At 32.0% G+C, this 15,931-nt stretch overlaps 1 protein-coding gene across 9 annotated transcripts in view; it reads right to left on the minus strand.

Moving 5' to 3' along the window:
• The window catches only part of DMD (dystrophin), a 2,157,177-nt gene that overhangs the window by 1,258,570 nt on the left and 882,676 nt on the right, over positions 1–15,931 (minus strand). For 7 of the 9 annotated variants that reach the window (XM_077988314.1, XM_028842274.2, XM_077988312.1 and 4 more), the window contains 4 exons: positions 8,867–8,989; positions 6,403–6,540; positions 3,603–3,755; positions 2,575–2,757 (listed from right to left, as the gene is read on the minus strand). In XM_077988314.1, coding sequence (XP_077844440.1) covers positions 2,575–2,757; positions 3,603–3,755; positions 6,403–6,540; positions 8,867–8,989 — 597 coding nt within the window. The remainder of the gene's footprint in view (positions 1–2,574; positions 2,758–3,602; positions 3,756–6,402; positions 6,541–8,866; positions 8,990–15,931) is intronic. The other 2 variants (XM_077988313.1, XM_077988311.1) reach the window with 1 other exon arrangement.

Genomic DNA, 15,931 nt, shown 5'->3' on the forward strand with positions numbered 1-15,931 from the left:
TATGCTTTGGTCTGCATTCCTGTGTGGCTGGGCGCCTCCTCATGATTGTTCCCTCAAAGTCTCAGTCCTTTTCTGAGCTTTATTACTACCATATAGAGCTCTGACATGGGCAGAGTCTCCTAAATGCCTTAATTTTACAGTGTTTAGCAGTTCTCTGAGTATCTGTGAAATAAGGAAAATTAATTTTTCATTTTAAACTCACTCAGCTCTCACATACTAAGCACTTTAGGAATACCGCTTACTATTTCAAATTGTTGCTGTAAAGACATGAAAGATTAACTTTAAGCCTAGAGTTTATATCTAGAAAAGAAAACAGAAAGAGACACTCAGGAAAAATAAAAATCAAACAATTAGAGAAGGAGAATACAGGGGGAAGTAAGAAATTCTGAAGCTATGGCATATGTTGCATCAGAGCCATTATAAGGTTATATCAAATACTACTTTTCATTAATCTGCTTACTGTGACTACCACAAATGACTCTAGTGCATAAGAATTGAGAGAGATAACTCTAATCAGTGGCCACTGTGAAATTAGTTTCAAAATGCATTGACAATTGGTAAAGTATAAAGATACATCTTGAATATTTCTACATCTACCTGTCCATCTACCTACCAACCTATATACCTATTTGTCATCTATCAATTATCCTTCAGTTCTAATTAAAATCCAATGCCAAATATAACTGTGATATTAAATTGATTATTCTTCATACATATTGTGATCACTTTATTATCATGGATAATTAAGAATTAACACAAAAATAGCCCCCTTCACATTCTGAATTTTGTATCTTTAATGTATAAAATTTAAGAAGAAATCGTTTATGAGGAAAATACATCCTATAATTTTACTATAATTTTTAAAAAATATCTACTGGTTCACATATGCTTCCTTTATTTCACCAATCATTATTACGTTGTACAAATATTTGTTGAGAGTCTACTATGAATAGGGACATAATGGCATTTGAAGTAAGCGGTTTAGGGAGATTTTTGATCTTGTGCCTATTTAGCTATAAAGCGTTGGTAACTTGATTAGTTTGCAACGAATTTTAAACCTGCATATTGGGTGTGTCAAGACATGGGGAAAATTGGAATGGAGAATTGAGTTAGTAGTCAGATAATCCAAAGCAAAGACTTCCCCTTGAATGAGCTATTAAATTGAGGTGAAACTATTTTACTAGAATTTTCTTTTTGATTGCCTCAATCTTTCGCTTCATACTGCATCTACAGACACAGGCTTGCTGATTAGTATAAGGTTATGTATGACATATAACATTCATAACATCTAATATGAAGGATAATAGGCTGAAACATTCAGCCAGGTGGAATTAGACTTCACATGCAATACAGTTTCAATATTCCTTGTATTCTTCCAATTGCTCAGAATATTCACCTGATATTCAACTTTAGGGTATTAGATTTAACAGAAAACAGTGTATTTATGAATTTTCTTGAAGTATAAAAAGAAGTCACGATAATATGCAACATACTTCCCTTATATGTTTATAAAATAAAGTTATGATAATTGCCTTTGACATTTTAAAAATATACACCAAATTAAATGGAACTGACAGTATCACAGAAGTTCCCAAGAAGTCTCATACATGGGCTGAACTCTATGCAGTTGTTATTTATATAGGGCAAAATGGTTGAGTATCTGTTTGATTCATATAATTCCACCTAACTTAACTATAAAGCCTTAGTTTCCAGACTTTGACTTCCTGGTTTTGTGAGGAGTAGTACTTTCTTGTATAATTACAGATGATGATCATTCCTCTTCATCTTACAAGAGTTAATAATAGGAACAAAAATATACCTGTCAGAAAACCTCTATGGTTTACAGCCTATTACAAATAAAGAACTGAGACCAAGCTAACAATTCTGAATTGCCTTTTTAAAGAGATAACCATACACATTCCATTCAGTTGTCTGAAAGAAGAGCAGTCACTCCTTTTTGTTTTGGTTGGGAACATTTCAGTAATAACATTATCTGATATTGTTCAATCTGCAATCAATTACCAACCATCTTACTAGGCATCCAGTTCTTTTATGAGCACTGTAGCCCATTAAGTAGTCAAACCAGGTGTGAGGACCAAGTTATTATTCTTCAAGTCAATGAGATAATGGCTTATGCAGGTTGACATAAGATGTACCACAAAATATTTATTATTTATCATGTATACATTAAGAAAGTAAAATCAGCATGGGATGATCTCAGGAAAGCAATACATATTTTTTTTGGATTAGACACTGAAGTAAAGTGAATGTATGATAAATTGACAAATTAACATTGTCAATGTTATGAAAAATGATGTAGCAAAAAAAATTAAGATGTATTTTCATTTTTGATAAGGGGGTTTTCCTATTATCTGTTAACTTCTTGTGTCTTTAATCTGTAAAATTAAGCACTAGTGTTACAGAAGCCCAAAGTGAGGGAAACTACTCACTTTCAGAATGTACATTAGAAGTTTAAAATTGCACCCAGATTTTTTGTCTCTTTTTTATTAGTAGGCCTCTGTTAATAGAGTAGTAGTTGCAAACACATACGTAGGTTTGCCAGTAACAACTCACAATTTGTGCAAAGTTGAGTCTTCGAAACTGAGCAAATTTGCTCTCAATTTCCCGCCAGCGCTTGCTGAGCTGGATCTGAGTTGGCTCCACTGCCATTGCGGCCCCATCCTCAGACAAGCCCTCAGCTTGCCTACGCACTGCATTCAGCTCCTCTTTCTTCTTCTGCAATTCCCGATCAATTTCCTATTGAGCAAAACCAATACAGGGCCCAGGGCAGTTAGCTAACCATATCAACCGACTTGCAGGCAGCAAATACTTCTCTCAGAAACTTTAAAGGCTGTTGTCCCTTTATTGTCAGCCTTTGAAATTTACAAATATGAAAGGCATGACTGTCATCCTCGTTCAATAATCCAAATATTATTTCTGTTATCCTTTGAATGCTTGGTTTTAGACATTCTAATTAAGTAAATATTTAAATTGGTCTAACATTTTCTTTCTTCTAAATTCCTCTGGTGTCTTGGGATTTGAATCAATTTGGAGTGATAACTCATTATTTATTAGGGACCATCCATATAGAATATAATTTAGAGGGTAAGTGAATAAGTCATTTATTTCCTTTTTAAAGGTTTGAGGAACTCAACAAAGAACGAAGCAAAATAAAAAGTGTAAAATAACAGAAAAAACATATTTAGACAATAAGCAAATAAATCTATAGAGATTTAACACTGATGTGAGAAGATGCTCTGATGAAATGAATGTGCTAACATGAGTAAGAAGTCGTCCATATACCGATAAGTCATTAGTTCATCTGGAACAAAGATACACAAAGTCAATTACAATTTTACCAGAAAACACATCACATTTCTTAAATCATTTTACATAGTCTGAAAGTAAAACATTTTATTCATTCAACATTATGTCAACTGAATAACACTTAATACATTTACTGAAAACAACACAGAATACAAAGAAATGCATCAAATCAAAGAGACCATTAATAGAAACAAGAACATCAACATTTTAAACACGATCTTCACAGGTTAAACTGTATAATAAAATCTGGTATTGACATTCTAAAACAACATTACCTTTATTTTCCTTTCATCTCTGGGTTCAGGTAGGCTGGCTAATTTTTTTTCAATGTCATCCAAGCATTTCAGGAGATCATCAGCCTGCCTCTTGTATTGATACCACTGATGAGAAATTTCTAGAGCCTTTTTTCTTCTTTGAGACCTCAAATCCTGTTCATGGTGCAGACATTATTAAAATATCAATATATATGTATAGTGCACTTCTGGCTGCAGTTATTTATCAAAATAATTTGTGTCCCTCATCTTTTTGTACAACTTAGGTTAACTTCATATTTATATGCAAAATATACAAAGACTTAATTAAATTGTGTATTCATGAGGCAGGACCCATGTATAAGAAGCTAAGAAACCTGAATAACACACTTAAAGTATATTCTCTTACCATGTTCAAACTTGCTTAAAAATCTTGTCACATTTAATTGACTCTTAACAAGCTAATTGTTGTGTAGTTTATATGAAAGAGTGTAACATACGAATACAATTGACTAAACCTAGTGAGTTTGTATTTGACTTAAAATAGGTAAAATTCTAAAATGTATATCTTTAGCCTTGGGACTCATCAACAGAACTTTATGTACTCAATCAACATATATTCATGTTTGTAGAAGTGCCTACATAAGAATTTCATAGGCCATTAATATTTGATTATTAGAAATATAAAGCCATTTTAGTTCTCTTATAAACTGTTCCAAGCTGTATGTGTAGAAGTGACACCATTGTTCATATATTTGTGAACATAACTAACAAAAAATTATGTTAGACAAATGCTTCTCCTTCCAAGGCTTGCATAGCCAAATTTATCTTACTGTACCAAATCATGCTCTAAATGCAAAACAACTGTTTGAAAAAAGAAAACAGCAAGTGCATACTTTCAAATCAATGTGATAAGAGTAATTTAATAAATCTACAATGGGGGGAAATCAGTCATCATGCCCTTTGCGAGCACACACAATATCTTCTGTGATTAATAGAATTAGTCAAATGCCATTTTATAATTCATGGGAACATAAGCTCTGCATGCAGCTTTCATTTCTACAGAAATTAGCAATTAGGGTTTTATTCACAGGTTTAATTCAAGCTAAAAAAAATAAATATCAGAAAACTTCTAAAAATTTCATTGCATTGGAAAGTTTTGAGCTTCTCTAAAATATTTCGTAAGGACCAGAATTCGAACCATTTGACAGGTTTAAAAAGTTATTGAATATGTTGGTATAGACTGGTTTGGCAAGTAGGGTTGATGACTTTGATTAATCACTTATAGCCTATATTTGCAAGAATGACCTATATTTCATTATCAAGTTTGTTTAAAATTGGGGATTTAAAACTTGCTGTACTTTTCATTTTATGTTGAATTTTCAAACCTTCTGAGGAGTCAGATCGAATGCTGCTTTTTTCAAAGGTAACAAGATACAGCCACGTGAATTAGAGTTGAGCCATGCCTTATTTGTGACATAACTCACATCTTTGCCAAGAGAAAGGGCTTGGTGGTCATAAATCTGAAACATCTTTCATTTCCTAGGCACAAAGTGATGCATAATATGTAAAATATTTAGAGACATCATGTAGATTTCTTTAGAGGAATGCCAGATAACCATTAAACACTGCTATTCAGTAGGACACATGCCATCGTACTACCAGTGTAGATACTTCTGAAAGCTTGCTCACAGTTGGAAGGGTGTGAGTTACATAGCGTTCTGATTTTCTAGACACATTACGGTGTGCTTTTGCACTCCCTTGAGGAAGAGGCCTTTTCTGTTTACTATATTTATCAGCAGTTACCTTCAGAACACCTGCTGGCCAATTAGATTTTCCTTGTGGATTCCTTGCAGGCACAATATTGTGTAATTACATTCTCAGCAGTGTTTATTTGGTTGACTATAGGGAGAAAGGTTTTATTCTCTTATTTGCATGTAGAAAGCAGACTCCATCTACCTACTAGGTGGACCCATCTTCATAACTACATAGCTCCAAAGAGTGATTTACAATGAAAAGCTCAGCAATGAACAGTATTAGAAAATCAGCCATGCATGCAAATAGTGATTATTGCAAAGCATATACAAAAAAAAAGGTTCTTTCACAAAACTTTCTACTTGTCTACTCTCGAGAACTTCCTAGATACCGTTATAGAAAAATTAAGTTTATCCTGCTCTTCCTGCACAATCCAGATGAGTCACGTGGGGACTTGAAGCCATATACTACACTGCTTAATATGAAAGTAGCCATTCTTATTCAAAGGCAGTAAGATTATTTTTGAGGATTCCTATATAAATGAAATTCGACTTTAGTAGATAGTGAGTTGCAAAGAGTGACTTTCTTAAAGGCATAAGAAAGTTTTAAAAGTAAATAAATGAAAAGAATCCAGGGCTTATTAAACAAGTATCAGGTTACCAAAAAATTGGACCTATTGCAAATAAAATCAATAAAGTAAAGAAAGTAGGAATAATGGATACATGTAGATTGGTTATTCTGGCAGTTAGGCAGGTTTTTTTTTAATATAAAGTAACTGATAAAAATAAAGCATAATAGAAGATTAAATGTATAAGTACTATGAATGCAATTCCATCTTTCGAGTACTACTTAGAAAAATCTGTCTTTAAAAAGTCATAATTTTTAAGCAACACATCTTTCAAAATCAAACACCACTCAAAAATGTTAAATAAAGCACACATGTTGAGCAGAAAAAGTGAATTTCTGATGACTAAGAGCCTTAAGCAGATTTTATTAATGCACAATATATTTTACCCTATGTATTAAAAAAAACCACAGGCAAGGTATATTATAATTTTAGCTCTAATACCTTGAGAGCATTATGTTTTGTCTGTAACAGCTGCTGTTTTATCTTTATTTCCTCTCGCTTTCTCTCATCTGTGATTCTTTGTTGTAAGTTGTCTCCTCTTTGCAACAATTCTTTTACAGTACCCTCATTGTCTTCATTCTGATTAAAAACAACAAGTACAGTCTTCATTTTTGTTTTTAAAAAGCTGTACATTGTTAACAGAGATAATAAGACATGTTATTTAAACACACACAAAAAAATCCAATTTAAAACTTTCATGGAATGCTATAAGATACTGTGCTCATAGCCTTTCTTTTACATTTTGTACTTTAGGTTTTAAAATTAGTTTCCTCCCATCTAGTTGTAAAGAACACATTTTTAGGGGCACCTGTAGAAAGATGGGGGAGTGTGGTACTTCATCATGTCAGACAAGTCATGAATTACTGTGAAAGTATTCTTTTGGCTTTTTTAGTGTAGTTCTAGAAATTAAAAAATTAGAGAAATGAGCTAATGTTTTTATAATGTTAACTGATCCATAAAGGAATACAGATGTGTATTTGTGACTCAGATAACAGCAGATCTGAAAATATTAACACACAACTACATGAAACTATTTTGTTTTAAATGTACACTAATTCCTATCTAATAATTACTGCTTCATTTCTGAAACCTACATGCCCAATAGGAGAAATATCAAGATATTAATAAAAATGATGTGTTAAATTACCATAAAATAATTACTAAAATATCTCATATATGCATGTTAATTTTAAATAAATATGATCAAATAACATTAAAATACGGATTGGAAAATGGCTTTAAACATTTTCAATGGGTATTTTGTTCCTTTAGACTGCAAGAACAATATCTTAATTTTCTTTCCTTCGAAACAAAATGTTTTGAATAAATGCTGGTCTAATACAGTCACATATATGGCCACGTGATTTTTCACCTTTAGTTTTCTGTCTTTCAACTCAAAATGTGAAAACTTTATATCAAGTTGTCTCACCATGTAATGGTACTTAAGGTACACTGATGACATAAGGAAAACAAATAATAAATTTCAAAACTCACATGTATTTGTGTGTGTGTATTACAATTCAAGGAATTACATATTATATATTTAAATCTATAATGCACAAACTTCAACACACAACTGAGGACTTATTCATTTTGTATGGGGGAATGGGATTATTTTTGTCAGAGACTGGTCAATAATCTAAAGAAATGTACAGCATAATATAGACACATTATATACTTATCATCATATAGGCACATTATATACTTAAAGTCTGTGAAAGACTTCACTTATTTTAAAATGTACTGTAAAAGTCTGTAGCATTTTCTAAGACTGGGGACAAAAACAAAAACAAAAACAAAAAATTTAAAAACCCACTTCACTTCTTTCCCTATACCAGTTGAGGGCTCTAGGGCAGTTGGTGGTCAGCCCAAGAGGTAAGCAGTACTTTTTTTCATCTTGGTGCCCTCTGGTTTCTTCTTTGACCTGAAGTAGAGATTGCTGTAACTCAGCAACTTGGAAAGCCTCTTCTTTCTTTCCACAAGCTAAGTTGGCAAGGCCACCAAACCCCATACATGGGGAGTACTGACTGAGGCAGCTCCAGGAAGTGGGAACTAAGATTGGTGGGAATAGTTCTCCTATTGCTTCACACTTATTACCTAAAATTTATATATTGCCTTCTGATGTCACTTTCAAGCACTGTCTGAGATGGCTCTAGCACTGATAAATGTAAAGGTTAAGAATGCCACAGAGGTGATGGCAGTGGAAGAGGGGAAAAACTGTGAAAAGGAGGATGAAGAGAGAAAAAAAAGTCAGTTAATAAGGATGTGATATAAAAATATTCAAGCCAGAGAGAAATATAGTAGGTATTTTGAAATTAGTTGGGATTGAAGGAGAATATTCTGAGGCTGGGAATAGCCCACATGATCATATTTCTTTACTCCCATGAAATAAGCAGCATAAATTTATACAAATTTTAGACATATACTAACTAATCAACTATTTGGTAAAACAACTTTGTGTGAAATTGTAATAAATAATGTTCATACTATGCATTATTCCCTCTTCATTGAAAAAAATGTTATACTACCAAAAACATTGCTGATACAAAATGTCAGTCATCTATGATAGTTGAGTATTTTATTAAATGTTTAGTTTATTTTATGATTTGACTCCTGTTTTCCAATTACATTTTGCCCTTGATAAGTTCAAAAGTAGGACAGGTCAAAAGAAAATTGCTGAGCTGTTTATTAGAAACCGTAAGTGCTCCTATATTACCATACCATAGTAACTCAGCATTAGTAATAAAAGGTCAAAAAGAATACTCTGCATTTATAAAATCATTAGAATCATAAAATGTGTAAGATGTTTTCTGAAAATTCAGTTGGAGACTTGGGTTATATAATTTCTTTCCAAATATTTATTTCCACTCCTAGTTCATTCACACTTTTATCACAACCAATTTACCATATCTTTATTGAAGTCTTCCTCTTTCAGATTCACCCCCTGCTGAATTTCAGCCTCCAGTGGTTCAAGCAATTTTTGTATATCTGAGTTAAACTGCTCCAATTCCTTCAAAGGAATGGAGGCCTAAAAAAAAAGATAGTGCTAATTTAAATCAAAATTACTTTTTATTAGAAACATAAACCAAAAGATATACATTTATTCAACCTCCTGTTGCTAAACTAATCACATGCATTATGTTTCCATATTATGTTTTATGAAGGGTTTTGAAATACAACTGGAAAAGTACCTGAGGATGCAAATAAGGGGAAACATTTAACATCACCAGAGCTGAACATACATGCAAGATAGTACAATTCATCATTTGGTGATATCAACAACAGTCAATTTACAGATACATTTGAATGGGCTAATTCTTAATATTCTAAAGTCAAATTTGATCTTATTTTAAATATTCTGATATAAATACATTTGGTTAAATATGCCTCATCAGAAATTGCCTCATTCATCAAATAACAGTAACCTCAGGTAGAAATGCAGAACTGTCATCTTATCCTTAGAAAAACTACATGGCAATCTGCTCAGATGTTTTAAATGACATTTTTAGCACAGCACAATTGACAAGCATGCTCTTCTAAGACAAACAATGCCATTAACTTGCCTTAGGAACAGTTTTGTTGGTGATGCAAATAAATTCAAACAAATGAACCTAATATATTTCACATAAAGAATCTATACTTTTCAACCTTGGAAACATCAATGTTTCTTTACTTTTGAATTGATAATGACCATGATCTCAAAAAACTTTAAAATCCTTTGACTTTCTAAACAAAACCCTTGAAAAGGAGTGATAAGTGAAAAGACATGGAACATCAAATATATATTCAAAAAAGTGGGCAAGATTTAGTTATTAAATTCTGTTAATAAAATACATTGATGCTCTCTCAACCTTTATGCTGTATTTCTTTCCATTAAAACACTAGAAAATATTTTATATGTGATAGCTTTTGAAAACCCACAGTTGACATACAGAGTTCTGATTTGCTTTCAGAGCTAAAACTTTTTACTTTTGTAAAACCAATTCAGTAATGACCCCTGTGTCTTATGCCAGGATGATTACATTCACCAAGTTTGGTCCCCACCTACCCTTCCCCAGTCACATTCCCAGGCAGAGGTTGAATTTTTATTAGATGGCAATTTCTTGTGAACAATATGGATAAGAGTAAAAGAAAAACTAAATATCTAAAGGTAATAATCTGTCACTACTGAAGAAGTGAATAATCAAATGCTATTCATGATGACATGATTCTCATATGCAACATAAATAACCACATATCTTCTAGGTACTTCTACACACCCATGAAAGGATTTATAATTTTAAGTGACCTATTATGGTAACAGTTTTTAAAACCTAATGATCATTTGCCATTTGAAATATGAGTTATTTGAACCAATACAGATTGGTAGTGCTATAAACATGCTTAAAGTTTCAATTTCTGTATTATTAGCAATTATTGTACTTTAAAATCATACATTGTTTACATGGTAAAAGTAAAAAGATTAACATCCTTTAGAATTATAACTGAATAATTATCAATTGTTATTAAATGGCTGTTCACATTTGCTAATATTTAATGAAAGCAACTGTTCTATGTGATTTTGTGAATAAATAATGATAAATCACACTTAAAATAACTTCTATTGTGTACTTGGATGTCAGAAGAACATAGGTCTATTTGCAGTCAGATTTACCTGTTTTATTCCACTGCTTCTTCTCTAGCTTCTCTCTCCATGAATTTAACTTCTATGAATTTAAGATACAATTTTCTATGAATTTAACAATATTTTATATGTTCCAAATCTTCACGCTAAGCTGTTATCTCACTTTTGAATTCCTATCTAGACTCTCCAATAGCCAGCTGAATTTTCACTTCAAATTTGACATTTGTAGTATGGAGTTCATTATCTTTTCCCCAAACTACTTACAATACTAAATTCCATAGTTCTGTTAATAGAAGACCATTTCTCTCAGTCATTCAGATGTAAAACATAAGTCATGTTATTTTTTAATATCTCACTCTAATGTCTAACAAATATCAAGAGTCAATTGACTTGCTATGATCCACTTGCTTTGTATTCCCAGAGGTTCCATCGTTGTTCCTGGTCCTCACACAAAACTAAAGCAATAAGCTTTGAACAGATGTAAAATCTCCTTTCAGTCAAACCAATTCCAGCCTGTGCCCAATGATCAGCTTACTATGTTTCAAAAACCTTTCTTTCATTATGCTATTTATTTGCTGAACAACCTTCTGCATCTACTGAGTATAAATAAAGTCCAAACTCCAGCACAGCAGTCAAGGCTTCCCCTAATCTTGCCCCAAAGACTTTCCAGCCTTATTTAAGTGTTCCTAATATAGACCTTTTTTTTTGCGGGTCATTTGGTGACCTTCTGTTATGCCTCCTTCAATGCCCTTAGAATACTTTTCATCTTCTGGTGAAGAACATAAACTTCTGTATGAGAATGCATGGATTGAATCTGGGCTCTACCATTTGCTAGCTGAGGGAATTTAGACAAGTTATTTATCCTCATTGAACCTCAGTTTCTTTACAACATGGAGATAAGATGAATATCTACCTCATAGGGCTGTTACTAAGATCAAATATGTTAGAATGGTGTCTGGTATATAATAAAAGCTTAATAAATGTTGACTATTATTTTCTCTCAAAATTCTATGCATTCATCCAATATAAATACATGCTCTATAAATCTTGGGTCTTATTTGTTTCCTCTCAAAATCCTAATCACCCATTGGCTCAGTTCAAACCCTTACTCCCTTGAAATCTATAGTTTTAAAGGATAAAATAAATGCTTATTGATATAATGAGTCTTTATTTTACCAAGGGATTTGACGAAATCATAACATTGTAATGGTGAATATGGAGGATTTTAGATTCCAGTTTGGTAGAGTTACATAATTCTGAAGAACAAAACTACTAATTAATTTATCTGCAGCGATATAGAAAGTGGTATCATGGCCTTGCATTTAGTTTACAGTGTGCAGTTTTTTTTTTTTTTTAATCAGGAATTATTTGGAGACAGAAAAGGCATACAACAGGTACAGTGAGTGGGGTGTGTTGCCTAGACATTCTATGGAGTTGCGTTCCTCATGTTCAACCTAGAGCCATTCCTGGTACATAGTAAATATTCACAAGTAAATGTTTCCTGAAAAAATAAGTGAACAAAAGACTAATAATTGAGAGCCAAAATAGACATTTCAAGGAGCTTTTTTAGTGACATGGAATTTTAAATAACACAATTTCCATGTAGAAATTTCAAAAGACCTGACTGGTTAGCATTATATGAGTATGTATGTTAACTGTTGCCCAAATATTAAGGAACATGATACCACCAGGTAAACATAAAAAAGGGGAAAGATGTAAAAAGAGCTTTGGGAGAGACTACCAAAAAATGAATAACTAATTATTCGGGCAAGATAATGGAAACTTAGACTTCTTTAGTTCAATGTGTAGGATCTGGATTTTCCAATAAAAGACTACCGTGCATTTTGTTAAAAAAATTATGAAGATTAAGAATTTGAGTAGTTTTATTTTGTGTGGTTTCAAAGTGATTAACTAAAATCAGTGGGCAAAAATTATTTGGAGCCTAAATTTTAGGCTTATATAAGAACATCTGATTAGGATTGCAATTTTTTAAAAACACACTGATTTTAAATAATGCTAAACGTTTGTAAGCAGAGACTAGATAATGATGCATTCGGTCACATTTTAGGAACAAAATCCTTTTCACACAGATACTTTCTTAAAATTTTATAAGCTTACAGTAAGTTCTTGTCTCTAAATTCAAGTAGAACTTTTATAGTAGTGCAGCTCAACAGAAATATAATACAAGCCACAAACATGTAATTTTAAATATTCTAGTTGCCATAGTAAAAAATAAAAAAGGGATAAAATTAATTTTAATTTTATTTCACTGAGATGTCCAAATTATCATATAAACTCATAATCAATATAAGAATATGAGTATTTCACATTTTTTATATTGTCTTCAAAACCCACACATATTTTACACTTATTTATACATCTTAACTTGGAGTAGCCAAATTTCTAAAACTCAGTGGCCACATGTGGTTCATGACCACCTTATTGGGCAGTCTACAGCTTTATTAACTATTATAACATTGAAAAGAACGAATAGCTCGTAATTACTATGAATAAAATAGTGATGTTTTGTTTATAACTTGTGGTGAATGTGGATTATTCTTACAGTATCAGTCTTATTATCTTGCATTATGTTTTCTGAGTGAAATTTTCAGGCAGTCCTCGGGGTATAGGAAAAATTATGGGAGTGGGATTGACCTGTTATTTCAGGAGTTTCTATTCTCATTTATGTGTATCTTGGTTTGTGTTGCACTACTTTCTTATAGACATGAATATAATATTATTTGGCTTTCAAAGATATATGCTTTGTCTCTCTAAATAAATTTCACATCCTTAAAGTTGGCAATATGTCTTATACTACTCTATTTTCCAGTGAAAGCACTGCCTTTTATTTTATACAGAAAAAGGTGCTTATTATATCAATCAGTAGTTTTAGAACTACCTATATTTAATTAACCAGTGAACAATTTTATAACTGAAATAAGTTTACCAAACCAATTATTATTTTAGCTATGTTATTGGCAGGATAGCACCAGCCATTTGACAGCCATATGATTAATAGTCTTTGGACACAAAGTGTATATGACCCAGCCATCCCATTACTGGGTATATACCCAAAGGATTATAAATTATGCTGCTATAAAGACACATGCACACGTATGTTTATTGCAGCACTATTCACAATAGCAAAGACTTGGAATCAACCCAAATGTCCATCAGTGACAGATTGGATTAAGAAAATGTGGCACATATACACCATGGAATACTATGCAGCCATCAAAAAGGATGAGTTTGTGTCCTTTGTAGGGACATGGATGCAGCTGGAAACCATCATTCTTAGCAAACTATCGCAAGAACAGAAAACCAAACACCGCATGTTCTCACTCATAGGTGGGAACTGAACAATGAGATCACTTGGACTCAGGAAGGGGAACATCACACACCGGGGCCTATCATGGGGAGGGGGGAGGGGGGAGGGATTGCATTGGGAGTTATACCTGATGTAAATGACGAGTTGATGGGTGCAGCACACCAACATGGCACAAGTATACATATGTAACAAACCTGCACGTTATGCACATGTACCCTACAACTTAAAGTATAATAATAATAAATAAATTTTAAATAAATAAATAAATAAATAAATAAATAAAACAATTCATTGTTTTTCTTAAGAGTTCACTAGTTCAGCATTAGGTTATGCCCGTTCTAAAATAGGAAACACTTTCCCACCCAATTAAAATTTTACATGTCATTCCTTGGTCTTCACTGTCTTTGTAACTTGGAATTCTTACGCAACTTTATAAAGGAAACATACAGTAAGAGAGCATTTATAATTTAACAGCTCATTCTTGAGTCACCAAATTTTAAAACACAAAGTATATCATGCCTGCTTTTCAATTCAGAATTATGATAAATTGTCTAAAACAATTGAAAGCAATGGCTGATAAATCATCTTAATTACTGGGTAAGTTACTTCTATTGACTTTAAAGGAAATAGATGACCACAAAAGAACTAGAATCACAATTAAATCACACAATGTTAGACAGTGCACACAAAATAGGTTTTAGTTATATAGAAAATGATCAAACAAAAGTTATAATATTGCATGAGAAAATATATACCAAGCATAGGTTCTGGACACTGATTTTTTACTTACCTTTTAAGAGCTTTAGCATGACTGTGCAGTCATACAAAATACATATAAATTAGAACACAGGGAAGTATAATAAATGGGTAAATGGACACATAAAGAAGAGACAGAGAAACTGAGAAAGACAACACTTTGTTTTCCTTGATTTTTTAATGTTTCAAATTGCTTAACAACTATTAATTGTGCTTTGTTGGATTACTTAAGGATTAATGAAATTTAAGGCTCTGTTGAAGTTTTGGCATTAAAGCTGACTTTTATAACAAGTTAACAAAGAATAACAGACTGAAGAAAACCAAGATCAATTACAAACTGATTCATTGTAAATTGAAAGCATTCAAAATTACTCAGATACACTTTATTAGTTTTAAAATGGAAGCTTTCCTTGGTTAAATATTACTTTGGCATGCATAGATACACTAGCATAATAATGACTGTGTTTACACAGACAGCAAATAAACATTTGTTAATCTGAACTATGGAATCTTAATAATCATGATAAGTTACCACTATATTCAAATCACACTAAAACCTAAATTGAAAATAAATAATCCAAGTGCTACAGATTGGTTTAAAATTGCTTCAAATCCATCAGTCTCCTTTTTCCATTCTGCAGCTTTGAAAATTTATTTATCATTACAATATTGATATAGAAAAATAAGAAGAATTCATGGAAACCAACATGAAAAATTTCAAGGATAAGCAACACCCTATAGTACAGAAAAGACAGACTACTGATATGATATGAAGAGTTATTTCACATCATTCTATCTGCAGAGGAAAAGAACTTACAATAATATATAAAAGTATTGGAAAGATACATCTATGCTAGAAGAAAGATTATTTAAAATATGGTTTATAAACTTATTTATTCTATTATTTTAAAGTTATTAGAGCAGACTACAAGAAAATGTAAGAAATATTATGTTTAAGATTAAATAAATTGTCTCCAAATAGTGACATTTCATTGATTGCATTCTTTTGAGAATAGGTAAAGTACTGGTTTACCTTTAATGCTTTGGTGATAAAAATGTGAAAATGTAACTAATTTGTGAGGCTAATTAGAGGATATTGCCCAGTAGATTTCAACTGATTTTGTATTGATGAGGTTAATTTCATGCTTGCACATTTTAAAATTGGATGCCAAATATATTCATGGGTCAAGAACCTACTGCCTACTGTCTACCTTTTATAAAGTTTAACTTAGAATAGTTATCTATTTCACAATTACATGAGT

The sequence above is a fragment of the Macaca mulatta genome, chromosome X, assembly GCF_049350105.2.
Source record: "Macaca mulatta isolate MMU2019108-1 chromosome X, T2T-MMU8v2.0, whole genome shotgun sequence".
Classification (NCBI taxonomy): domain Eukaryota; kingdom Metazoa; phylum Chordata; class Mammalia; order Primates; family Cercopithecidae; genus Macaca; species Macaca mulatta.